Source organism: Thermomyces dupontii (assembly GCF_041956625.1).
Source record: "Thermomyces dupontii strain NRRL 2155 unplaced genomic scaffold VTN31scaffold_1, whole genome shotgun sequence".
Classification (NCBI taxonomy): domain Eukaryota; kingdom Fungi; phylum Ascomycota; class Eurotiomycetes; order Eurotiales; family Trichocomaceae; genus Thermomyces; species Thermomyces dupontii.
In genome coordinates this window covers 4,574,109-4,599,372 of record NW_027192307.1, presented here as the reverse complement: position 1 = coordinate 4,599,372, position 25,264 = coordinate 4,574,109, and the positions used below count along the sequence as shown (strand labels likewise).

Below are 25,264 nucleotides of genomic sequence, written 5' to 3'. Positions count from 1 at the left end.
CATGGTCAAACGCCAAATGGCAAATGACCTGCATGGAACTGGAGTTGGCCCCAGGCAGCCCGCCAGATTGCCATGTTTCACAGTTTCGAAGCTTCCTTTTTCATTGCACAGCGTTTGTGTTTAACGGCCAACTGTCATATTAGGTTTAGAGTATGAACACTACGGATACTCGTACACATACCAGAATACGTTAGCTCCAGGCCACCGAGGAATCTCGGCAGGAATCTCGTGTTCGCCGAGAATGCCAGAAACAGGGCGAGGCCCGGCCATGATCCACCAAGGCTTTTGGTCACTACTGTCAGTAAGTTATGTACGAGTACATGTACTCCGTAACCTACTCCGTACTTACATACTTACTCCGTATGTACGATCCGGATGGCCGAGACTGACCCAGGTATGGCCGGGAACGGAAACGCACTAATTACGTCCCTTACTTATTAGGCCAAAACGTGCAAGCAGCGGACCTCTTCGATGGTTCATTGAATCACTGACCATTATTTCCAAGAAAATTCTCCGTGGTTTTACTTTCCTTTGATGCAGTATGGAACTATGGATAGTTTACTCCGGACATTTAGTGAGTGCCTCCGTAGTTATTGTATGTATCCTTCATCCTTTCCGAACCTTGTTCTGGTTACGGTGCTTGTACTCGTATGTAAGGGATGCAGATTGCAGTGATTACTGGTAACGCGCGCATTTCACGCGCATGCCCTGAAATAAGTCTACGTGAGTCCTACAGCTCGTAGTACTGCTTCCACCCCTGCGAAAGTGCGAAGGACGTATGTAGAGAGTCAATCACGTGGCTGTACTCGTACTCGTACTCCGTGCTCCGGACTGTATCTACTCGCTTTGTCCCTGCCAGAAAAGTCCTCGTGGGGCTTTCAAAGCCTTAAACTCATTTGGTTGGTATCAGGACACTCCGTACGGAGCTAACCTACTCCTACGGAGTACTGTCTGTTCGTACGGAGAAGACTCGGGAGCCCGGAGTCCGTGGCGCCGAGAGACTTGCGGCTATGCCATCATAGGTTTAGTTAGCTCACACGTGATTAGGGCTAAACCCTGAACCAGATTGTGATTGCATTATTAGTCAACTATGTATGTACAGAGTACGGAGTACTCCGTACTCATAGTGTAGCCCGGATTGCAATTATTGATGTGTTGAAAGGACCCCTGTGGAGGTACCCGTGCTCCAAGGACGCACCCACATGTTCTACGGCCCGTCCGGGTCACCCGACCGAAGATGTTTCCGTACCTACCACTCTCCGGACTGGCGCTTCCTTCGTGTCAAAAGGTCGGGGTTAGAATCTTTCAGATTCATCCGGCACGCCCATAACATTTTTGAGATAGTCCATTCTAGTATTCTTGCGCCCATAAAATGACTTGATCTTCGGTGTTGTATCGAATACCTAGATGGAGTCATCGCTTCGGATTTTGTCACGCAGCCTACCGGAGGACTCCGTACGTCTACAATAGCCGAATGTAACGTTCAGACATTGGACACTGAACAGGTTTTCAAACTTCCAACTCTGAGACCGAGGCTCAGGTGCTTAGCGAAATTCGAAGATGAATCTGATGTGCTTAAAGGCCTAAAGCAACCAAATTCGCCAGTTGCAGTGGCCATCGTTTTTTAAGTCGAATTCACTGTTGAAGTTGCTAACGACGAGGGTACAGTACTAAACTACGGAGTACTACTTCAAAGAATACAAACTGCGTCAATTCTCCATCCGGACTCCGGAGCACTAGGACTACAATTGCAGGGACCTATCCGATGATACATAGCACTGTCTATACGTCCACATATCAGCATCCAGGGAGGGTAGATTGGCCCAAACCTGAGTGTGGTCACCAACTCCTTTCGATTGCTCGAAAAGATGTTCATCTTTGAACTTACCCCGCAGTCGGCAATGTGAATGAACGCGCATCGGCATACTAGCCGACTCTCCAACAACAACGAACCGGATCTTGATGCTGACAGAGCTGTTCTGGATGCCTTGTATACATACTTCGCTGGAAACCAGCGGCGTTCAAGCATATGCTGCATATGGATATTTGTCCGGACGGGCCGATGCAGAATTTCACGATGCTGATGAATCGATCTAGCCTACGATGACAGGTGCTCGGCAGATAGCATTGACCAAGCAGCCGCTAACGCGTCTTATTTCGACCAAGCTTCGTCTGTGGAGTCCAGTTCGACAATCAAGGTTGCTGACAGGCTTCTGCATATGAAGTACCCTGTTAGTCACCACCAGTCGCCATTGTGAATCGTCCCTCTTCCCGCTGGAGTCAACGAGTAAGATGCATCTCTTGGCCCTCGTGACATTGCTCTCTCATAATCGACTACTGTGATAGGTACTAAAGGTACTCGAGTTGCTTCTGTCGTTCAATGGTACGGTGGTGTTCGATAGAAAGATCCAATGGCACCAGTGGACCGATATTTGCTGCTAGTCGTCACGACCTATGTGCTTGCTGTTATGTGCGGGAGGAGAGATGGCATTACATAGCATACATCAACCTTTTATGACCCCATTGATCCTTTCGAGGAGCAGTCGGATGCATAGACTTGGACAGAGATTGTTGCGACTTTGCCTGCCATAATGCATCTCTGTACACTTCTGCTCATTGCGGCCGCCACTTTGGCGTCAGCCGATACCATCACCACCACGCAGCCCTCGCCGGAGGAAATCGAAAAAGCTCGTGCCACGGCTGTACCTCTTTCTCCGACGTCCCACGTCAAGGGTCTGGTCTTTGACCGCTTCATCCAAATCTGGCTGGAAAATACGGTTAGTGTCCTTGACAAGTTGCTGCGATTTGACAGCAATTCAATCAGCTTACCTCCTGGAAATCAAGGACTTTGAAGATGCTGCGAATGACCCGAATATGAAGAAACTGGCAGAAGAAGGCATCACACTCACGAATTTCTGGGCCATCACTCACCCTTCGGAGCCCAATTACGTGGCAGCCGTGGTTGGAGATGAATTCGGCATGGACAACGACGATTTCTGGCAGCTGCCCGCCAACATCTCGACTGTGGCAGATCTGCTGGACACCCGCGGCATTTCCTGGGGGGAGTACAGGAACACTTGCCCCACGCCGGTTTTCAGGGCTTCTATTACAAGAACCAAGAAACAGGAGCAGACGACTACGTCCGCAAGCATAATTCTCTCGTGATTGAGAGATCCGTCACCGACAGCAAAATCCGACCCCGTCAGATCAAGAACTTTACTTCCTTTGAGAAGGATCTCAGGGAGCATCGGCTGCCTCAGTGGTCGTTTGTCACGCCGAATATGACCAACGATGGCCATGACACGGACATTACGTTTTCCGCCAAATGGTCGCTGGATTGGCTCACTCCTCTGCTGCAGAATAAATATCTGACCAAGGATACCTTGATCTTGCTGACTTTCGATGAGACGGGGACCTACTCTATCCCCAATCGGGTGTACAGCCTCCTTCTGGGTGGTGCTGTCCCGCGCAGACTCAGGGGAACCAAGGATGACACCTTTTACACCCACTACTCTGCCATCTCCTCCATCTCTGCGAACTGGCGCCTGCCGTCTCTGGGTCGCTGGGACTGCGGCGCTAATATCTTCAAGCTGGTCGCCGACAACACCGGATACGTCAATTACGAAGTTGACACAACCAATCTCTACCTCAACCACACCTATCCAGGTCCCCTCTCCGACGATCCGACTCCATACTGGAATGTTCCGTTTACAGGGTACGAGAAGTGCTCCGCTGGGTATGGCATTCTACACAAGGTGAAGCGTACCTGGGGCCATTTGAAGCCGACTTTTGACTACATGACTCCGTTTCCCATCGACGAAAAGAACAACATCAATACGGGGGTCAAGTTCTGGAAGCCGAAGAGGTATCATTGAGGATGGAGTTCATCGGGTTGTGGCATTAGACTGTAGGTAGAACATCATTTTGTCGAACATTCGAGTACTACCTTCAGTGATTGTAAGTTGTTGATCGGATGGAGTTGCAAATGAACATTGCTGAGGATAAACATGGACAATCTGGATTCTCGTCCTGACGGCACACGAAATGAAGTAATGAGCATGTAAGGTGAAGGATGAATTAGTACTATTTCGTACACGATTCGGAAACTGCTTGAAGCATGGAAATAATCGAGTGCAATACGAAGTACCTAAGTATGTAGTAATAGTGTATAGTACCTCGTAGTTAGTACAGAATCTCTGTAGAATGATCGATGGAGCGGATGAGGCTGAGCGCCTCGTAAAACGACCCTTTCCACGATCCACGACTGGAGTTAGGGCGGCCATTTTGACTTCTGGCCAGAGTCCTACTTTTTTTTTTTTTTTTTTCTTCGGTAACAGACAGCTGCCCATCGTAAGAACCAAAGGGCAGCAATTCCCCTCGTTTCTCAGTGCGCGCGAATGCTGCTTTTCTATCGCTCGTTCATCCCCCACCCCGACAGTACTCGTACACTTTTGGAGGCTGATCTGCCCTGAATAAATTGAATTTAACAGCAGCTGAACCATGGCCCATGAGACGCCCGCTGACAGCGCGGGCCCTTCATCCCCCCCACCCCCCTTGCCTGAGGGCTGGTTAGTTGTCCTGCGCAACCGCGAGAAAAACGCTCAGTTCGCTGACCAAATTGCTTCGTCAATAGGCTCGCGCAGTGGGAAGGAGTCTCGCGACGATGGTATTTTGTGCAGCGAGTAACAGGCAAAGCACAATGGGAGATTCCAACAGAACCAGCTCCCCTCAGCCCCTCAACAACACCGGCGTCGATAGGCTCAGGTCCAACATGGCCACCAGCAACGGGACCGCAGACGAGCTCGACACCGCAGCAGCATTCAACGGGCGACACGCTGCGAGGTCTACTTTCCTCAGCGACTGAGAAGGCCGGGCTCTCGGTACGAGAATGGCCTGGAACCATGGCACTTTGATGCCGCGGCGCTGACCCGATTTCGTACAGAACTTCCAGAACTTCCTCAGCAATCCGCAGCGCAATCCTCAACTCGGTGGATTCACCCAAATGGCCGCAGGCATGCTGAATAAGCTTTCCAACCAGTTTCTCCATGATAAACCAAGCCAACATGGGAGCCATGGGCCACCGTCCAATCTCCCTCCTGTTTCGACGGGTCTTTCGTCACATTTCCATGTAGGGCATCCAGTTCTTATGTGGCAGCTTTCTTAGACTGACAGATGCTTCAGAGCCCGCCAAGTCAAACCCCTTATGGCTACGGTCACCCCGGACAGCCAGGCCCTTATCCTGTGTCGGGTCCACAATATCGACCCCAAGAGTCAGCCCCCTTTTCCCCCATCAGCCCGACTTCGCACTATCCAGGACCTGCGGGTTATAATCAACATCCCATGTCGGGTCCTTCTGGAACGCCGCAACCTCCATGGCAACAGGGTCCACCTCCTGCAGTTCCCCCTACGACGCAGCCTACATCGAGCTATCAGGCACCGGTCAATACCAGTACGCCTGTTCAGCAGCATTACGGCCAGACATTCCCACCTCCTCCCTCATATGCACCCCATGGCCCATATCCACCTGGAAACTTCCCCCCTCCGCCTCCGCTGCCAGCTCCTGCACAGCATATGAACTCATATGGTCCCGGCCCTGGTCAACCTGCGACGCAGCACCCGCAGCCACCGAGCTCACAAGCTTCCCAGGAGCAAAATATTTCGGGGCCTCACCCGAATGCGCAGCCTGACCAGCCTAGCTCTTTCCATTCTGGCTCGTACCATGCAAATCAACCATATTATCCATACACTCCCGGACAGCCAACACCACCAGCCTTCCCTCCAGGCCCTCCACTCAGCAGTGCGCCGCAGCAGCCGAGCCATCCCCCTCAAACCGTGCATCCGACCACAAGTCAGACAAGCCAGAGTAGCTCGCATGCTTTCATCGCCGAGCTTCCGGACACTTCAGTTAGCCCCGACAAATTGTCTGCGCAAAATTCCTCGGCGAATCCCGCCAAGGACAATGTCACAGCGCCTCCCCAAGCCCAAACACCTGGGCAACAACCTCAGCCGCCGTCGTTCGTTAGCGAATTGCCTGGCAATGAGCCACCGCGTGCTTCGCAAACAGATCCACAGTTCGTCGGCGGACCGTTTCGAGCATCACCCGACGGAAGACAGGAATTCACGCAATCTTCGAGCAATCAATAGTGGTTGAACTAGTTCTATGGTAGTAGTAGTAGTACTACTACCTAGTATGTACTCCGTTTAATGATTTGGCCTGCTACTACGGAACACATGTTTGAACTCTGTACACTTTTTTTTTTCTTGTTATTATCAAACGACCGATGATTTATCGAAGTGATATACACTCGAGGTATTCGAAGCATGAAACATTTCGTCTTTTTTTTTAGCTCAAGACGAGTAAGTCCCAAATATTTCACGTGATCCATGGAGTGAGCCTTATTATGGGGCAATATCGCAACTATTCCTATTATGGAATAGTGTTCGTTGTCCTAGGCGGTCAAGGAACAAATCGCAAAAGTTTCTGCCGTCTGCTTCGATGACCAGAGCTTCGAAGTTGACTGTTTATTGAATCAGTCTCGTCAGTTTGCTTTTATTTTTCGGAAGCCTTGGTTCTAGTCAGGGCGTTTGCTCACAGTCGACAACATGGCGTCGGTGTACAAATCTATTTCGAAAAAGAAAAACAAGAAGCCAGTCGAAGATGCTGAGGAAGATGTCGATATGGGCGAAGTTTATGATGACACCAGTGACAGCGAGGACGATGAGGAGGAGTCGCAAGGAGACGGCGATCAAAAACAGGAGAAATCTGGATTAATGCCGAAGACACGGATCCTCATGCTCACTTCGAGAGGGGTTACACATCGGTACGTCGGGATGCTGTTAGAAGCTTTTCTGATCGCTAACGTTGAATGACTGACAGGCATCGACATCTCCTCAATGACTTGACAGCGTTGCTGCCGCACACGCATAAGGAGAGCAAACTCGATACGAAGAAGAATGGTGGCTACAACCTCTTATTGAATTCGCTTGCTGAGCTTCACTCCTGCAACGTCGTTTTCTTTCTTGAAGCTCGAAAACGTGGTCAGGATCTGTATCTGTGGCTCTCGCGCGCACCGAATGGGCCGACGGTTAAGTTCTCCGTCACCAATTTACATACCATGGGAGAAATGGGCACCGGGTTTGCAGGGAATTGTTTGAAGGGGGGACGTGGCCTTGTTGTATTTGATCGGTCCTTTGATGAGAATGGGCCTGATATGAACAAACCCGGAACTGAGTACCGTGGCTTGATCCGGGAAATGCTGCGCAGCGTCTTCTGCGTGCCAAAGAAGGGCGTCAAGGGCATGAAGCCGTTCATTGACCGCATTATCGGCGTATTTGGCGTAGACGGCAAGATTTGGATTCGAGTCTACGAGATTCGGGAGGCGGAGACTACCAAGGGAAAGAAGAACCCTGAAGATAATGAGAAACCGGGTGTCAAGAGCAAGGACGGACCGGACATTTCGCTGATCGAGATTGGCCCCCGATTCGTCCTGACGCCTATCGTTATCTTTGAGGGTAGTTTTGGCGGACCGGTCATCTACGAGAACAAGGAATACGTCAGCCCGAACCAGGTACGTCGCGAACTCCGCCTGCAGAGAGCGAAGCACAGCGCTCAGCGCCGGTCGGTGCGCACCGACCGCCTCATCAAGAAGACCACGCTTGGGCTTGGCGAGGACGGCAAGAAGCCAGATGCGCTGGATACCAGAGAGATATTCAGTTAAGACTGCCATTTGTCGTGTATTGCTGCTCTACGATTCTGCCAAAAAATGATGTTTGAAGGCGATGTACATTTAGACATTTAGGATGTTTGGCGTTTGGGAAAAATCGCATCATCTTTGAATTGGGACTGTTTCAATGACGGACCGATGGAAAAGTCACTGGAATTATGATCTTGCATCCCTCCATCAACAACAGGTGCTTGTCCAGTTGTCCAGTTCAGAAAAATCATTGCCTTGGTCCTTGTGATTTCTGTAATAACCTATCCGGGATATTTTTCAGAGGATCATCGCAGTACCCAGTACTTAACCCAGTTTTACACAACGCAGTTGTACTACTGTCTTGACTTGGCCCAGTTAGGTAGGTTATTTAATCAGTTCTACGAGTAACTAAGGTAAGTAGTTGCCTACCTGGATAAATGCCAAATATCTTTTCCTAAACTAGTTAGTTAACTACCTAACTAGTTAAACCTCTTTCTTTGGAGAATAGCTTCGACGATATTCGCCGTACCTCTTTGTCTGTCACAAATTGGGCAGTCCAGATCGGAGGAACAGTAAGGAATGGCTGTGTTATCGACCAGGCTTCTGTTTGATTATTCGAATTTCTTGTAATGGTGCGTTTATCAGTGGAATAGTATCCTATTTGCAGCTTGTCATGTAGCCTGTAGGGACCAGGTATGGCAATTATCCTGCGAGAACTACCTTAGTAGGGTTAAATTGGCTGCTTACATAAATCCTCTTTATCTGCGCGTGGCCACAAGGGGCGGTTCCGATGCAAACGTCTCTGAATCTCCGAATCCTTCTGCAGCTCGCTGTGATAGCACCATGGCGGTTGCCAGTAGCCCTGCGGGGCTGCAAGTGATGTCCAATGTCTTTTTTGCTCTTTTCTGCCGTGTCTTTCTTTCAGCATGGTGATGCCGTGAACGTCAACGGAGGGGTGGTTGCTTGATAAACCGGTGGGTTTGTGATTGCTGCGACACGCGTGTCTGTGTTGTCGCGACGACGAAGCTGTCTATGTGCTAGATCTGAATCTGTTATTGCTACTCTTTTACTGCGAAGTTCACACGACGTTGCTGGCAGCATTCGACTATCCAGGCGTCGATCCCAATATCTCTGAGAATACAAGGTCCTCCTCGGGTGATCATTGCCATCAGAGAGCGCTGCTAAGTGGGCGGCATCATGCATTTCGATCATCTACCGGCGGAGCTAGTGCTCCAGATCTTCCGGTCCTGTGATACCATCCTGGATGTCCTGAACCTGGCGGCCGTCAATCGTCGCTGTCGCCGCATTTTCCAATCCTCACAGAAGCTCACGCTTCTGATGGGCGCAGCGGAAGCAGAATTTGGTCCTGTCGAGGACATCATTCAAATGGTCACGCAGAACGCGAGCCAACCCGCGCACGTGCGTCGCCATGCCGCGCTCTCAATGCCATTGCTGAAGCAGATTGTGGAAGTTGGCCGCGTGGCGAAGCGTTGGGAGGAGATATATCCGCTCAAGAAGTGGAAAACGGACTACGAGAATCGTCGTCTTCTTACGGACGAAGAGCGATTTCGTCTCCGCAGAGCTGTCTACCGTCTCTGGCTCTACCACCGCGCGTTTCACAACCGGGCATATGATCGCTTTTCTCGCTGTCAACGCAGTGTGATTATGGAACGTGCGCAGCTGCTTCACAACTGGTCGACGGAGGAGCTGGCCGAGATTGAGGATCTCAGGATGGTGATTCAGGACGTCATCGAGAACAACATCTGTCCGAGCAACGGGACAATCCAGCGAAAGTACCGCAAGCGCCATCCGGACACCACCCAGCCGTTGACTTTCAACATTCAATTCTCGTCGCGGCCGAGCTATGTCCGCGTTGGCCGGATGTTCCCAGTCAACCAAATGGATAATACCTCGCCCTACTACACATACTATCACCACTCGCCCATCAAGCAGACAACCTCGCAAACAGCGCTCAAGCTCCGCACCGATCCGTTCCACGACCCCGGCGACGAAGGTTGGGGCGACGAGATCCCGCACTACTATGTCGTGCAGGACATGCTGAAGCTCGACCCGGGCCAGGTCCTCTATCTCCAGCGTCACGCTCCGCTTAAAGAACAGGTGGAAAGCTACGTGCGGTATTTGGGAGAGGATTGGTTCCGGGATAATGGTGAGACGTTTGGCGATACTTTGGCTTGGGTGATGAGGGAGCGCGGAGAGGAATGGGCGTGGGAAGGAGGTGAAGCCGGGGGGATACGGGGGATGATTGAGAGGGGACTGGGAGGAATTGCGCTAAAGAGTGCTAACTAGACGATAGATTAGAGTCGAGCTAGAAGAGGTCTGAATGTTCAATATTTGGGAGGTCTCAATATTAGGTGACTAGGTAACCTGACCGTCGAGCTGTTTTGCTTTCCAGTGTTGTTTTTCTTGTGTGAAAGTCAAACATCCATCGGGCTTTTGGTAGTTATCTCTCACAGCATCCGGGACACAGAGGACGTGAAAGATGGTACCCAGTGTCCCAGTCAACCTGAACGGAGCATCATCTTATTGTCTGGCCGATATATCGAAATCATTCATCCAATATCCACGCAGCGATCCATTAATTCAGACAAGCAATCTCAAAAACGCCTCCCCCGGCATACCACCACCCTTCCTTTAACCAATACAAGAATGCCCACCAACCCCGACCCGTTAACCATATATTATAACCCAGATAAACAAGGACAAGAGAAATAAAACTGAGGGGGGAATGAAACAGACCGTATAACAAACAAACAAAAAAAAAAAAAAAAGGTTAAGGATGGAGTTGTTAGGGCTTTGATCGTCCAATTCTCACCACGCGTACTCGTAAACTTCATCATCAACGCCCCAGTCCCAGTCGTGGCCATCCCATTCCTCGTCTTCGTCGCTATCTTCGGAATTCAAGAAATCGTTTTCCTTGAATTGCTGCTCGGTAGGGCGGAGGTTGTCGATGCGGATTGCGACGGTATGGCAGAGGCCCTGGACATAGCCCCCATCGGTTTCGGACTCGGGAGCATCGCCGCCTTTGGTGGCTGTCCTGTTGGCGTTGTCGCCATCGCTACTGTCGAGGTCGCTGTCGTCCATCTCCGTGAGACGCTTCCGAGCTGCGCGCGCGCTGCGTCGGCTTGAGTGGCGTCGGGTCTCGGGCTGTTTCTCGGACTCGGGATTGTCGGGAGCATTTTCCGTCGGCGCCTCCTCCGTACGCAGGAAGGTTCGCTCGAGCTTCTTGATCCATTGTCGTCGGAACAAAGCACGGTCTTGCCAGCCCATTTGCACTGTCGCGCTAATCACTATCTTCCGCAAGTCCTTTAGGTTGGGAGCAGCGTCAACGAGGGAGCCGAAGAATGCCGCTGCTCGCTCCTTGTCCCACTGTCGCAGCTGGAGCAGCTCAATCTCTTGGAGAGACTTGGGCCAAGATGGAACTTCGCCGGGCATGAAAAGATCTTCAAAGTGCGGCGCGCCAGTGTAGTACGGTGGCCATGGGTGCATGATGAAATCTACCGATAGTCGCTCAAGCTTTGGACAAGATTCCGCGAGTCGTACAGCAAACGACATGTTCAGATGACGGTTGTGCTTTAACACCAACTCGCGCAGTTCCCCTCCTTGGCTAGCCAGGAATGGAGCGAGGCTCTGGGAGACAAGGTCATCACAGCTGTCAATGTTCAGATAATGCAATGTCGACGGAAGTTTCGGAAGTAGCCTTTCGTTGACCGCAAAGCAATCAACAAAAGTCAGGCGGCGGAGTTCTGGAAGTGCACGCAAAGCAGCGCCCAAACGGTTCTCAAGCAGATGAGGTGACGACTCATCAACACTATCATCATCCGAAACGATTTGAACCAGCTTGACTTCGCGGAGAGTTGAGAACGGCTCCTCGCGATGACGTGCCAGCATTGTATCCACGAGTGAGCTTGAATCCATGAATCTGGCATTCCAATCGAAGGAGTGCAGACGGACCCGGTTGTTCCTCAGGCAATCGAACAGTGAGTCAGGATATTTCCACTTTGGAGGATGAATTAGTCCCATCAAAGGCTGGTGTGCGTCATGACTATCGAACAAACGGAGAGTCTTGATATGGGGCGTTTTCTCGATGATTTTGGTCAAATCGACATAGCCATAGGTTGGTCCCGCTTTGGTGGTCAGCACCGGCCTCACGTCAACCCACAACTCCTGTATCTTGCTCGCGTAATTGAACAACATCGACCCCGGTGGTCGAGAAAGAAGCTCAATGAGTTTGTGAGCTCTGTATGCCGGAATCAGGACGGGAGTGTGGTAGAGTGCCGCCAAGGCCGGCTCCGCAAACGAACGACAAAGTAGAGCAACTCCGAGAAGCCATTTGATCGACGGCCGCGGACGTCCCAGTGGCACGTCCACTAGAGGATGCGATGCCCTAAAAAAGATGTCAAAAAGTATGTGATAGGGCAACGTGTGCCACGGCGGAGTGCCACGGTTTGATATATTCTCTACCGGAGTTGAAATCGGGTGAGTTGCCTCCACTCGCCGGCGCTTCCGCGGAGAATCTGCTGTGTTCTTCTTGTTTTTCCTGGGGGACCTCCTGAGCGCCCGCTGCCGGGGACGATTCTGATTCGTATCGGCTGTTACGATCATGTCCGGATAACGGGCAATGACCTGATCCAAATCCTCATCGGAGGATGGCTCGCGGTAAGATCTCATTGGGCGAGTTGAGCGCCGAGGCCTATCAATAATGGAGTGATCCTCATTGGGCCGGCGACGATGTCTGGTGTGATATGTAGACGCAGGGGAGGATGCATCATAGCTTGAATCCGATGATGAATCTTCCTGATAGGACCCCACGGTGTTCCGGGTGCTACGCACGGGACGCGACGGCGTCGTTGACTGTATGGACCTCGTCATGACTGCGGAATTATAGACGTAGCTCTTGCGATGGTGTTTCGGTCCGACGACTTCCTATGAGCCAGCATCTGCGGCGAGTACAGACACCCGTCCGAGAAATACCACTGAAAGAGCGGATGATCGGGCAAGACGGGACAAATGATTTTAATGAGAATAATCGCGAGCAAGAGGCGCGGATGGAATCGCCATCCAGGTCCATCGATCAAGGCAAAGTAACTTTCGGCTTTGACTAACTACTCCGTACATCGATCGGATCGCCGAAGTTGCTAATTTGCTCACCCTTATCGATTAGATAAGGCATTACCTAGATAAGTAAGTGAAGGGTCAAGTGGGGCACATTGCACATGATTCGATAGCCCTATGCCCTAACTTTGTCTATACCCTACTTTGAATGAAGGCATGGCGTTTCCGCCAATCAGATGCTTTATGTGATGGATGCCCATTAGCCGCTTCTTAAAATAACTACTACCTAGGTACTTACCGAGATCTCAGAGATGCTTTGGGCCCGAGGCGATCAAGCTCCATTGCTTGGACAGGTTTCCCCAGCGTCGAGTGTTTTGACTAACTACGATGACGTTCACGAAGACGGCATTCGTGCTATGAACATTCATACATACTGGCTTGCTGGAAGGCAAGCATCAATGTAAGTACTAAAGAGTGTGTACATACCATACATATCGAGGGTACTAGTGCTTGGTACTCCTTACTCTTTGCTTCTCATCACACTTAAATGACTGGTGCACGAATGCTGATCTGATGAACCTGCGAAGATAATGGAGACTTCTTTTCGAGCCATCGGTGACCAGTCCCGGGAAGTATCCAACGGAGCGGCGATCCAGAGGTATTCATCATCATCCGAATCGACCTTTCCTCGCGGCAGCTCCAGCGGTGCTCGCGTTTCGGCATCAGCGTCCCCACCGCTGTATCGCAAGGAGACACCGCGAAGCACTCAGTCTTCACCCCGAGGCTCGCTGTATGGCTCTATACCTCATTCTGCACCTCGATCCGTTAATTCAATGTCGCCGCCACTCTTGGCTCCGAGACCTCAACTACGAGTGTTCGTCGACGCGGTGGAGGACAGTGAGCGCCGTGTGCTTCCTCCTCGAGAGGTGACCGAGGAAACTATTGACGATGCATACATTTCTTTTATCCTGTACTGCAATCCTAATGTTCCAGCCTCTGTCGACACCAGTGAGCTTCGAAAATGCTTTCGCAGCCCACCGAGGAGTGATGGGAAAAGCTTCAGCACCTACACCTTGTGGGAATTGGTTCGGAAATTGGACCGTAGAGAGTTGAAGACATGGATCCAGCTTGCCATCGAACTTGGTGTCGAGCCGCCATCCCTGGAGAAGAAGCAAAGTACTCAAAAGGTCCAGCAGTATGCAGTGCGATTGAAGGTTAGAATGAGAACGATACGATCAAGCTATTTCGAGGAACTGACCGGTGACAGCGATGGATGCGCGCAATGCATATTGATGCCTTTTTCGAATACCTTTTAGGACACCCTCATGTGTATTATGCACAAATCCCTAGTCGCGACAGCCCGCCAAGCGAGATGAGAGATGGGGTATTACTAGAAGACGACTTGGCACTACGAGCTTTGGTTCCTGAATGGAAACCTAAGCGTGGTCGAAAACGGGCCGAAGACAGACAAGCTGAAGAGGAAAGGCGGAAACGGCCTCATATTGATACATCCGCAGCGATGTGGGATACCAGTACTCTTGCAGCCCATGCCGCGACCTTCCCACAAAGCGCTATCCCGTTCAGTCCTTTCCCGGATGACACAGATGTAACGGATCCGTGGGCAGCAGCATCATCCTTTGGAGCTAGTGCGCCGCCGCGAGATGACGTTCTCGGCGATCAGGACTTTCGTTGGCTTCGAGACCACTCTCCTGGCTATCCCCGATCTGCAGTGACTCCAAGAACGTACTCAGCGTCTGAGGCGGCTGCCGAGGCACAGCCACGTTCCGCGATAACCCCAGTGTCGGGCGAGAAGCTACGCAATAGACGGCGTCACGGACCTGCAGTATCTTCTGCATGGACGAGTGCTAGTACGTCAATGACTGGGAAACTGCGTGGGCGGCCGCCGAACAAGGGTTCTGTCCCTGGCAGCGGATTTTCCTTCTTCCCAGTCAGGCCGGTGCGGCCGACGTCGACAGACAACTCACATAACAGATCATCGCCTTTGCAAAGGGTTGACAAAACGCCGTCGACCGACCAAGCGACTACGGTTCAGAACACAGATCAACCGACAGGAAACGCACGACCGGGAAAGTTACACCTGCAAGTCCCACAGAATCCCGGTCGACCGGTTCGCCTGGCAACTCCCCAGACTACTGCCTCAATGACTCGTGGCGGAATGGAAACGCCGAACGAAGCTGTGCCGTCGGGACGCCGCGAATCCTTTGCTGCGTCCAACGCCCCATCTCAAGATCTTGGCGATGCTGCATCTGTATGTTCATTTTCTCCCCAACTGTTGCCGACAGGCTCTCTAGAGCAAATTTCTCCCGAACAAATTATTCATGCCCTGGCCAGCGAAATCATGCATGCAAAGTTAGTTGGGAGATCACATCCCATCGAAGGTCCTGAAGCTCGAAATCTCGCACATGCCGCTGTGCGGAAGCTGCGAGCGAAATATCCTGGAGTTCCTCTACCGACATTGATGTTTTTCTGTGCAATGTTTTTTGGCATTGGCCAAAAGATTGGAATTGATAATACTGCACCAAGTTCATTGACTGTCAGTGTCACCAACCCAACAGCAGAAAACGGATATCTGGCTAGCAATTTTGCATCAAGTCCCATCTATTCGATCCAGACCAACGTCCGACTCAGCAGCGACATCAGTTTCAATGGCACACTGACGGATATTTCACTCCAATCTGATTCGAATAATGATCATGACACGAGGCAGAACCCCAAATCCTTTGACTTGGAGCTTGAACATAGTCTGGTTGACCCGTATGGGCCCGACGACGAAGGGACCTGGCGGCAGCGCTATATGCGATTACGGCAGTACATGCAAAGGAAGGAAGCGGCTTTACGGGAATACAGAAAGAATATCATCCAGAGTGTCATGGCGGATATATAGCTTCATTTCGTCTTTGTTTCCTTGTGGTGGTCTGGCACCTGCCTCAAGTTTCATGCGCAATGATGGATGAGGATACCCCGATGATGTTTGTCATGATTTGTGATGACTTTGTAAAGACTTTGAATCTTTCTTAATCGCTGAGATGACTCTTATTTAAGATCAAATTGAGTACCTACCTTCGGTACCTCGGTGCAAGCTAGAGAGTAGAGCTTGCAAGAAGGCTCAAGAGTCGGTCCAGGGTAACAGCAAGTAGCTTAACCAAATGCTCAAATTGCGGGCAGATTGCCAACGTAGCATTGCACGTGTTCCATTCCAAAGCTCGGTCATATACTGGATCAATGGCTGGTTGCAGCAGTGTCAGCTTTGAGAACGGATTGGGGGCATCATCGCCTGAACAAACCCTGGTAATTGAACCTTGGAACCATACATGAAAGTGCAACCACCAGTTACTAGTCATCCATGGCTGTCGTCATTCGTATCAGCTACTAGCAGTTGCTAAGTTCCATGGTGATGTTCGCGGACTAAAGTATCTCTCTCGGCAGCCAGCATATTGTGATCAGTTCATCATAATGGCACGTTCTACAGGAGTCTCTCTTATCTGGCTGACCATCGCCTTCAAAATATGTCTGGTACTAGTTTGAGAAACGATGAAGACCCATTATTATCATTGTCCTTCTCTGAATAACATGGACGTGTAGCAAACGAAGAGCAAGCCAGAGCTTGTGCAGGCCATCACTGCAGAGCCCAAGCCGACACATGAAACCATAGCAACTCACAAAACGCGCCAGGACAGGCAATCCATCACACGAACTCCTAAAAATACAGGGGTATAGATACTTCGAACGACCGAATCGAGAAGGAAGCGGAAAGTAAAAGAAACACATGGCAACAGCTCACACAGTGAATCGCACACAACAGACTTCTTCCATCCTTCCTCACTTAGTCGGAAGGCGAACAGTTCTTTTCTTCTTTCTTGATCTGCTCTTTCTTTTCATTTTCATCTTCCGTGCTTCCATCAACCATCGGTTCATCTTTGACGAACAGGTCCCAGTCGGGGCCTTCCGCTTGGGAACGCGGTGGCTGATAGTGGATGAATTTGGTCGTCCGAGCAGAGCTGGACGTGCCGTTCTCCCTTGCCATCGTTGCTCCCGCGTGAAGCATTGGCTCAAGTGGGTAAGGCTGCGGGCAGCATCCATAGTCCATCGATTTCCAGTCCGAGTTCTGACTGTACTTGGGGAAAGTTCCAGGATTATCATACTGGAACGACTGTGTCATTGCCTGCGTGCCTTGATTCTGGTGCAGCATCCCCAACTCAGCAGGATAGACAAATGCCGGGTCCACATTGTAGGTTGGCACTGCAGAGAACATGTGCTGAGAGAAGGCTGCTGACATGCCATTCTCAGACTGGCGGAGAATCCCCGACGAAGTCTCTTGATTTGGCATGGAGAAAGTGAAACTAGAGTTCCCAGACTCTGACTCCGACTTCGTGCTCGCTTTAGAGCTCATGCTAGCAAAATCCTCTGGCACGAGCGTCCTCTTCCAGTTCTTATGCACACCTCCGGTCTCCACTTTTCCCATGATTCTCTGGTACGGATTGCCAGCACCTCTGGCACTTCCACCTTTTGCATCACTTTTCCCGGCACTGCTGCCTTTATTTGTGGGTTTTTTGGCAGCAGGATGCTTAGTGGTGCTCTGGGAACCATAGAGCTCTTCCATTTGCTGGCGAAAACGAGAGTACCTCATACGAGCAGCATGGCCATTTGAGATGTCCAGCTCTGCTGCCACAGCGTTCCAATTGACCTACGATATCAGAAGTCGATCTTGGAGGCTATGATGTGGACGGAACTTACCGGGCGAAGGTCCAACTGCTTCAGTATGGCGTACAGGAACTTTGCAGTCTGACCCTCTGTGGGTAGGGCCTTGCTTCGGCGAGCAGTGGACATTGATGCTGTGGTAAGATTGCTTTGAGTGTCCTGCAAGTGAGAACCGTCTTGATCGCTAACCATCGGCCAGAAAACCTGCTGAATGTTTTGAGATGCGGGCTCTCTCTGGCAGAAAGGCAGAGATAAATACAAATTCTTGATCACTAACACTATCAAAGCGATGAGCTGAACAAATAAACAACAATGGGATGTGCGGAGAGGTGTATGACTTTGTTTTTCTTGATGAGACAAGAAGATTTATCTCAACCGATTGTGCGAAGCGTGCCCTTTGCTTGCCTTTGCGTGAAATCACACGCAAACAGACCAAATTCCAAGCACTACAAAAGCCTTTCAGACCTTCAAATTTGCCCTCTACATTTGCACAATCCAATCTTTTGTCTGTTTCTCGATGTTTCCATAGTAGCTGGCCTATGAGGTTTTGCTAACAACCACTCTGAGAGTCTGCAGTGAAGGATGTACAGACTCTGAAACCTGTATATGGGCCCATCTCATGTCTGCTTGCCCTTAGAGAAGGCTCTACGAGTGTCACAAACCCACCGAGAGTATAGCGATTATTTCCAAGGACCAGGAGTGGAGAGGGATTGGTGTGCGAGCCCGGCAGTTTGGTAACTTTAGCTGAGGCACAGTGCTCACAAGACCTGAAAAGAACTTCTTTGTGGCTGGTTCTAGATGACATTGGACAACTCTTGAGTGAATCGTCACGGCTCCAGCCAGGCAAGTGCCCTGTTGGCATGGCAATATCATCCCAACTTCTCAGTTGGGTACTGGGCAGGCCTTAGATCATGTAGTCTGATATCGAGCCTTGGTGATGAGTATCAACTTATGAACTACGTAGGAAAGCAGTGTGTATATTTGGATTGTAGGAATGAGCAAAATTGAATATTTGCATATAACACCAGGGTTAGGGTCATTTGCTTGATGAGTATACCTGATGTAATCAATCATCAACTGACTCCGGGCAGTTCCAACGCAGCTGAGCTGTTCGACAGGTACCAGCTCACAATTGACGGGAGCTGAGTGTTTTCGTTTTCCTTAGTTTTGTGGGGACTATGGCTATGGATCTGTCGACGTAATCAAAATCAGTAGAAATTCACACTCTGACTAACGGAGGCCGCAGAGCTGCGTGCACATTTTCACGTTTTCGTTGCTCCTCCAACTGCCTTTTGCAGCAAATTGCTCACTGCTTGCGTTAAAACCAGTGGCAAGTTATGTTTCAAACATTTCTTCGCCTTTCGTCGGTAGCACTTTCAATTCTGCAATTTGCACGTCTCAGTCTACACTATTCATACTCCATACATACTGTCGCATCTTTCACCCCTTCACGGGTTCTGATAGCAACCAGTACGGGCAGGAAAAGTGCACACTTGTTGAAAATGGTGAACAACGATAACACACCCACTTCCGAGTCGGCAAAGACTCCCGATGTCAAGCAGAGTGACCTCCTTTTTATCTGGGAGTGTGTCAAAGCTATTGACACGGATGGAAAGGTGAGCTAGAATAAGTGATATGATGCAGCTTTACACACCATTGACTGACAGTCTGCTTGTATAGGTCGATCTATCAGCGGTTACTCAAGCCATGGGCACAACCAACCACAATGCCACTCGCAACCGGCTTAACAAGATCAAGAAGGAACACGGCCTGAACAACCTTCAGTCCAAGTCGGGCTTCATGGGCAGTATTGAGTACAGCAAGGCGAAGTCTCAGGCTATAGCCTCAGACACAGACTCGGCGAGTCCCAAGACCAAGTCGCCATCCAAGGTCGCCAAAGTGAATGACAAGAAAACTTCTAACGGAACAAAAGCGGCCATGTCTCCGAAGAAAAAGTCCGCTTTGCTGGACACCGTGAGCACTCTTGCTTCCACTCAAAAGGAGATCATGGACTTGAGTGAGGATTTGTGAACTGTTCACTTGATTCACCAAAAGCTGTATAGTCGCGAAGTCGACACCTTTCGCACGCTGCTGCAATGTCTTTTGCCTTCTGTGTGAACTATCTCTATTTCTCATCGAACGACATCCGTGAATGTTTTGTGTCTTTGGCCACCTGTCCCAGAACATGTAACGGAGCTGCTTCTTAACAAAGTGCTCAACAGCTATTGTTCCAGAGATCACCGTCTATTCTTTCCCGATTCCACTCTCATAGGCGGCCACAGAATGAAAAAGATTACAAGAGCGTTCCCATTCATATCCTCAACCCGTCTAACTTGGGTGCTAGTATCCTATCGTCTGCATTGAGCAGGTTGATTTATTTGGTATTCTGGGCTCCTACTGTTATATTCCTCTGCTTCTTATAATCAATAAATATGCTATTCATATTACTTCGTTTGGCACATTCGTGATGCTTACAATGATGCACATTTACCGAATACCACGGTGTCTAGCCTCCAGGGACTCGAAGCACAAACGAAACCTCCCAGTGTTGGAAGGAGGGAACAACCTCCTGTCATGTTCAAAGTTCGTGACAGCAAAACAACATTGCTTCAGCAACGCGTTGTGTTTCCTAGCTCGCGTAATGAAGATGAGATTTTTCTTTTCCGTGACTTTCTCTTCTTCCTTCTTTCTCACCATCAGCTGCGAATCTCCTTGCCTCACATCTTCCCAACCTTCAGCTCTTTTTCATCCGACATCTGTTTCATCACACTCCTCATATTCAAATTACACCTCATATCAGCACTTTCCCTCTGAACCGAAAGTGGACGCTTTTTATCGGAATCACTTTCTGAGAGCGCTCACGTGACCCTGCAAACCCTGACTCGACCACAATGGGCGTTGGCGCACCGAGAGAGCAACTCCAGTTCCTGATCTCCTGCGTGAATCATTCTGTCAAAGGAAAGGTATCAAAAATTCTTTGCATATCAGTCGACTACATTGACTGATCAAATGATATAGGTCGATTGGGGCGCGGTCGCGAAAGAATTGAACATTGTCTCCAAGCACGCGGCGTATGTTGAGAAACTGGACTCTCCCTTGATGTGTCAAATCACGCGTGACTTTACTGATCGTCCAACAACAGTGCGAGAAGGTATGATCGTATTGTGAAGTCAATCTCCACTGTAGGCTCTCCTTCAGAGACTATCGAGTCTCCGGGCTCGACTCAGAACTCCCCGGTGACCCCGGTCATCAAGAATATGACGACACCAAATTCAAAGGGAAACAGGATCACCAAAGCCACCAAGATGGTTAATATGACAGACAAACTCAAGCACCAAGCCACAAAGGGCAACCGCAAGAGAACTGCAACAGAGATGGAGTCCAGCGACGTGGAAGACAGTGCGAACAACGATAGTGAATCGGATGATCCTCTTGTGTCGCCACTTGTTGAAATGCTCAGGCGTAAGAGTGGTGGATGTCTTCAGTACCTGAAGGATGATATGAAGGATTACCCTCTCCGCCTGCAGCGTGATCATGTCGATGTTGACATGCTTTAAGGGACTGAAACTTTCAATGGCTCTCCTTTTTCAAGTTATGCTTTTATGCCTTTGACCAAGCTGTGTTCCAAAACTCTCAAAGGGTTGAATTTGATCCTGTAATTAAGTCAGACTGATACATTCTTAATCAAGCAATGAAGCTCACCAGTGCTTTGCTTTGCTCTTTTCACTGAAAAGGAATATATCAACCCTCAAGTAACTGTCAACATAGCAAATCCGCTGGAAGACTCAACTGCGAGATTGGTCTCTTTGAATGTGATATGTTTTGAGCATCAGAGATATCAGATGACTTCAATGGTTATACAAACAAGGTTATCATCTGACTTCCTGCTGAATACGGATCAGGTTCACGTTAAGAACGTTCCCCAAGTAACCCAAAGTTGCCATGGTCACAAGCTCCTCCTCATTCACTATAAATCACATTCCAAAAATTGCATGTGTTACGCCTTACGTTCAGTTCAAATCTCACTCTCACATATTTTTCGCAACAAGTTCTTCATCTACTTCTCAAGACAACGCTCTGCGTTTGAAGCAACGGTCTTTGGGCAGTTTTCTCCATCACAACAAGGTCCTAGATGCCTTCAGCAATGCATTGGGATGACAAGCAACAGTTGCGCCTCCTAATCGCCGTCCTTCAAGTGAAGGACACTCCAGTGTCCCGAGCTGAGTGGGCAGCTGTTGCCAATTAACTTGGAGGTGATACCTCCTGGAATGCCTGCCGGTACTCTGTATATCAATACTTCTCGTGAAATACATGTCTTTCAAACTCATTTTCTGACTCCATTCAGCCTACAATACGCAAAGATTATGAAGGGTGCCGACAACCAAGGCTCCTATGCAAGAGAGTCCCTGGAGAAGGGAGCAGCAACGAGCTCTCCGAAAAAGCGCGACAATGAGAATCCAGAGGCAAATGGCTCATCACAAAACCAAGTGATGCAGGACACCACTTCTGCAAATGAGGATATCGGCAATAGGACCATCATCTAAGAATCTTCGAGATGGCCTCGCCTCCCTGAAGACAAGATGACAGACAACTTGCTCAGTGCAGGGGAATGGGCTTGTTCTTCTGTTTCTTCGATTCTCCAGAATGACTCCGGGTCCCAAACTTCCCTCAAAGAGTACTACTTCTACACACTTTTTGCTGTGTAAGGCTCCGGTCTCACAAACGTTTCGTGTTACTATTAGTACTTTTGCTGACCCAAGGACATTCGATCTCAACAGTCGGCCCTATCCCGACTACTCACTTGCTGCGAGATCTTGTGGTCAGAGACATCAGCTCTTGAGATGTACATAGTATAGCAGTACGGTATTGAGCGAATCTGTTATCTGATTGTGGTCAGTTTTCTCCTGTTACTCTAGAATGTGTTTGTGTGCTTGACATACCCCGGTGGACGCCCAGACGGTAACCCTACCGACTATGGGACAGTACTCCGTACACCTAATAGTCAGGTGAGGATGCTCGTAGTCATTTCAATTTCATCATCAACTTGACGTCTTGCCTCAGTTCCTCAGGCTCTCCTGCGCTAGTCCCAAATAAAACGTTTGGGTGCGTCCTTGGAGCACGGGTACTTGATACAGAAAGTAACTGAATAGATAAGTACTCCGTACAAACTTCTTGGTTTGGCACATATTGGCGTCTGAGACTTGCACACATGAAGACTGATGTGGCATGGCTAGAATACACACACACATCCGAACATGAACGAAGAATTACTTATACAGGGAAGTTTCATACAGTAAATGGGCACCCACGAATATTCGCCAGTTGTCCCAAGTGTTTTGGGATTGGTACCTTTTTCTCAGCCCGAATGCAATAGATCAACTCTCTGATCGCTGCTTCAGTCACCGTAAGATTGACGCCATCTTTGAAGGGCTTGCGAGCCCTATTTTCATAGGCCCATCTGACTATGTGATACCATGAAATGAAGACGTTCGGGAACACTTCGCTCTCTCGCTCTCGTAGCCTGCCGTGCCAATTTGTAAGAACCGAAAGCAAGGAATACGGATATAGCTCACTCGCGGTAATTGTTTGAAGCTTCATACACAATCTGAGCGTGTTTTCCAGCTTCCCAAAGAGTTCTAACCAATCTTTGTCGAATTTTTTGTAATCCTCGCAAGGAAAAAGAGCTGCTGGTACACTCTTTCTTACTTCTCGAACCATGTCCCTGACCTCAATCATCTTCTCCTTGGCTTTCAGGATGTCGAAACGAATGCTATGTAGTTTTCCGCCTTGTGATTCTGGATTACTGCCCAAATCAGCGGCGATGACAAGAGTCTTATGATAGCATTGCTCGCATATTTGATGAAGCAATTGGAGTTGGGAATAGGGTTCTCGCTACGAATTGATCCGATGCATTAGGTGCGAGGTTCTTGATATGGATCAGACGCGAGAGCCAAGATCATACCAAACATAGTATTTCAGGTCTCTGTGTCATGTTCAACTTGCTTGTGTTATTCGATGATCTCAATCCAGCGATTGGCGTGTCTTAAGACGTCAGTTTCGTATTCTTCTCGAAGATATTCACTGAAGCGGAATATTTGCAACCGCAAGATCATCTTGGAAGCCGCAATGATGCATATAAGGAAATTTCATGCTCGACGATGTTCATTGCACAGTAATCATAATCATTGCTGTGTGATGACAGTTTCTGCCACGATTATGACGTTAGCTGTCGATCCTTGGTCGAAGATGGCATCCTTTCTTTCAAATGCATGTTGAAGCCTGCGGAATTGGGCCACGGCCAACTATACATCGTCGAAGGCACACTTGCGCAAGCTAGTATCGATTTCGGGGAGAGATGGATGCATCTGGAAACGCAGGGAAGGACCACCCTACCATGTTCCGAACCTGCTGTACTTGAGCTATCAACACGACGGATAGAGGCCTTCAATTGATTTGTGTTGCTTGAAACGTTCGTTGCACACGGTGCTCTTCCCTGCTTTGTCGACGCGCCATCGAGTAACCCACTTTCTATTTTGGCACGCAGCTTGCGTGCGGCTGGCTGATGTTCGAATCTCCCAATAAACATGAGTATTGAAAGAACCGATCCTCCAGAGATGACATCCCAGCGATGAGTTCAATATCAGCGTAAGACTGCGGATCAAATTTCAACACGTCTATGAAATCTCGGAGGTCGAAGATCTTGTAAGCCTACATAAAATCTCCAGAAGCTCGTGCAGCATAACTATCGCTGTAATAGCTCCGATTTTCTGTTGTTCGGACAGGTTGCACAGTACCCCAGTCCATAGTCCCTGTTGCCAAATGAAATGTCTCGATGAGCACCCAAGATCATCAAGCGAATAGACAGGTCAATACGCACGTATTACTGGTCTCGCTGAATTGACAAACATCCTAGCAGTTAGTAACGGAATTGTTCAAATATGTTGCAGTGGATCGGGATCTGACGTCCCCCGAACGATGTTGTTCAGTGTATGAAAAAGTTCGTAAGTTGACCAAAACAAGCAGCACAAGGAATCCATGGTGAGGGTCGCTGCATAGCAATCTGGGGGCTGCGAAGAAGTGACACGGGGACCATGCTTGATCTGATGTCGGCAAGCCTTTTGACTTGAAGTGAGAATTAACGCAGGATACGTTCGGACGTCGGTGCCTCCGACACCAAGCAAGTTACATACATTGCCGTGCGGTTATTTTGGCCAGGGTCTGATGATCTTGGTCGACCTGATCAATGGATCCGAGACAGATTTCCCGAAGAGCTGAGTTCTCCATGGGGCCCCGACATTTATGGATGGCTTCGGTTTGATTCTTCGTCGGGGATTCCCAAGTCCAACAACATAACTATACGGTCAGTGTGAGCTCCGTCGAGCCGAGAAGCCAACTGAAAGAAAGGTCAGACCATCAAAGCTGGGAGCGTGGACTCACTGACTCATAACCTGAAATTAACCGAACCACGTGAAATCGGCCTTCGGCTTGAGAGCTCCTCCAACAGGGTAATTTTGCGGTTGAATTTAAGCGCCCGAACCAGCGTACCTTGATAGGTGTGGAGCTTGATGCCGGATAGACTAACCATATTAGGAATAAAGGATACGGGAAGCTCGGCGCCAGAATTTTCCGGATTGCTTGAGTGATGATGTCGGGAAGCCCTAATCCAATCAGATAATGCTCGCTTGATCTTTGACCCTCTGAGAAAATGCCACCGTCGCGCCATCAAAGAGCTCTCTCCTCCATAGCCTGATCCCGCTCCCCATATTTTCTCCATCTGG

General features: G+C 49.5%; 12 protein-coding genes across 12 annotated transcripts; 8 read left to right on the top strand and 4 right to left on the bottom strand.

Annotated features, from left to right (window-relative positions):
• Positions 1–2,591: 2,591 nt before the first annotated feature.
• VTN31DRAFT_1734 (uncharacterized protein) lies at positions 2,592–3,165 on the top strand (the record flags this gene model as incomplete). Its single annotated transcript, XM_069401824.1, has 2 exons — positions 2,592–2,777; positions 2,845–3,165. 2 exons carry the CDS (start codon positions 2,592–2,594, stop codon positions 3,163–3,165), a joined length of 507 nt encoding a protein of 168 aa, XP_069264590.1.
• Positions 3,166–3,281: 116 nt separating this feature from the next.
• VTN31DRAFT_1733 (uncharacterized protein) lies at positions 3,282–3,875 on the top strand (the record flags this gene model as incomplete). Its single annotated transcript, XM_069401823.1, has 1 exon — positions 3,282–3,875. One exon carries the CDS (start codon positions 3,282–3,284, stop codon positions 3,873–3,875), a length of 594 nt encoding a protein of 197 aa, XP_069264589.1.
• A 625-nt stretch (positions 3,876–4,500) lies between these two features.
• Positions 4,501–6,144, top strand: VTN31DRAFT_1732 (uncharacterized protein; the record flags this gene model as incomplete). The annotated part of the gene is made up of 4 exons (XM_069401822.1): positions 4,501–4,568; positions 4,634–4,880; positions 4,943–5,128; positions 5,182–6,144. The coding sequence occupies 4 exons, from the start codon at positions 4,501–4,503 to the stop codon at positions 6,142–6,144; spliced, it is 1,464 nt and encodes a 487-aa protein (XP_069264588.1).
• Positions 6,145–6,603: 459 nt separating this feature from the next.
• VTN31DRAFT_1731 (uncharacterized protein) lies at positions 6,604–7,718 on the top strand (the record flags this gene model as incomplete). The annotated part of the gene is made up of 2 exons (XM_069401821.1): positions 6,604–6,821; positions 6,878–7,718. 2 exons carry the CDS (start codon positions 6,604–6,606, stop codon positions 7,716–7,718), a joined length of 1,059 nt encoding a protein of 352 aa, XP_069264587.1.
• A 1,173-nt stretch (positions 7,719–8,891) lies between these two features.
• Positions 8,892–10,001, top strand: VTN31DRAFT_1730 (uncharacterized protein; the record flags this gene model as incomplete). The annotated part of the gene is made up of 1 exon (XM_069401820.1): positions 8,892–10,001. The coding sequence occupies one exon, from the start codon at positions 8,892–8,894 to the stop codon at positions 9,999–10,001; it is 1,110 nt and encodes a 369-aa protein (XP_069264586.1).
• Positions 10,002–10,523: 522 nt separating this feature from the next.
• Positions 10,524–12,383, bottom strand: VTN31DRAFT_1729 (uncharacterized protein; the record flags this gene model as incomplete). The annotated part of the gene is made up of 1 exon (XM_069401818.1): positions 10,524–12,383. One exon carries the CDS (start codon positions 12,381–12,383, stop codon positions 10,524–10,526), a length of 1,860 nt encoding a protein of 619 aa, XP_069264585.1.
• A 974-nt stretch (positions 12,384–13,357) lies between these two features.
• VTN31DRAFT_1728 (uncharacterized protein) lies at positions 13,358–15,672 on the top strand (the record flags this gene model as incomplete). Its single annotated transcript, XM_069401817.1, has 2 exons — positions 13,358–13,981; positions 14,035–15,672. 2 exons carry the CDS (start codon positions 13,358–13,360, stop codon positions 15,670–15,672), a joined length of 2,262 nt encoding a protein of 753 aa, XP_069264584.1.
• A 939-nt stretch (positions 15,673–16,611) lies between these two features.
• On the bottom strand, positions 16,612–17,678 carry VTN31DRAFT_1727 (uncharacterized protein; the record flags this gene model as incomplete). The annotated part of the gene is made up of 2 exons (XM_069401816.1): positions 16,612–17,472; positions 17,523–17,678. The coding sequence occupies 2 exons, from the start codon at positions 17,676–17,678 to the stop codon at positions 16,612–16,614; spliced, it is 1,017 nt and encodes a 338-aa protein (XP_069264583.1).
• A 1,310-nt stretch (positions 17,679–18,988) lies between these two features.
• VTN31DRAFT_1726 (uncharacterized protein) lies at positions 18,989–19,517 on the top strand (the record flags this gene model as incomplete). The annotated part of the gene is made up of 2 exons (XM_069401815.1): positions 18,989–19,102; positions 19,167–19,517. The coding sequence occupies 2 exons, from the start codon at positions 18,989–18,991 to the stop codon at positions 19,515–19,517; spliced, it is 465 nt and encodes a 154-aa protein (XP_069264582.1).
• An 860-nt stretch (positions 19,518–20,377) lies between these two features.
• Positions 20,378–21,043, top strand: VTN31DRAFT_1725 (uncharacterized protein; the record flags this gene model as incomplete). Its single annotated transcript, XM_069401814.1, has 3 exons — positions 20,378–20,449; positions 20,505–20,637; positions 20,685–21,043. The coding sequence occupies 3 exons, from the start codon at positions 20,378–20,380 to the stop codon at positions 21,041–21,043; spliced, it is 564 nt and encodes a 187-aa protein (XP_069264581.1).
• A 2,625-nt stretch (positions 21,044–23,668) lies between these two features.
• Positions 23,669–24,072, bottom strand: VTN31DRAFT_1724 (uncharacterized protein; the record flags this gene model as incomplete). Its single annotated transcript, XM_069401813.1, has 2 exons — positions 23,669–23,691; positions 23,880–24,072. The coding sequence occupies 2 exons, from the start codon at positions 24,070–24,072 to the stop codon at positions 23,669–23,671; spliced, it is 216 nt and encodes a 71-aa protein (XP_069264580.1).
• A 323-nt stretch (positions 24,073–24,395) lies between these two features.
• On the bottom strand, positions 24,396–24,770 carry VTN31DRAFT_1723 (uncharacterized protein; the record flags this gene model as incomplete). Its single annotated transcript, XM_069401812.1, has 2 exons — positions 24,396–24,601; positions 24,677–24,770. The coding sequence occupies 2 exons, from the start codon at positions 24,768–24,770 to the stop codon at positions 24,396–24,398; spliced, it is 300 nt and encodes a 99-aa protein (XP_069264579.1).
• Positions 24,771–25,264: the final 494 nt, after the last annotated feature.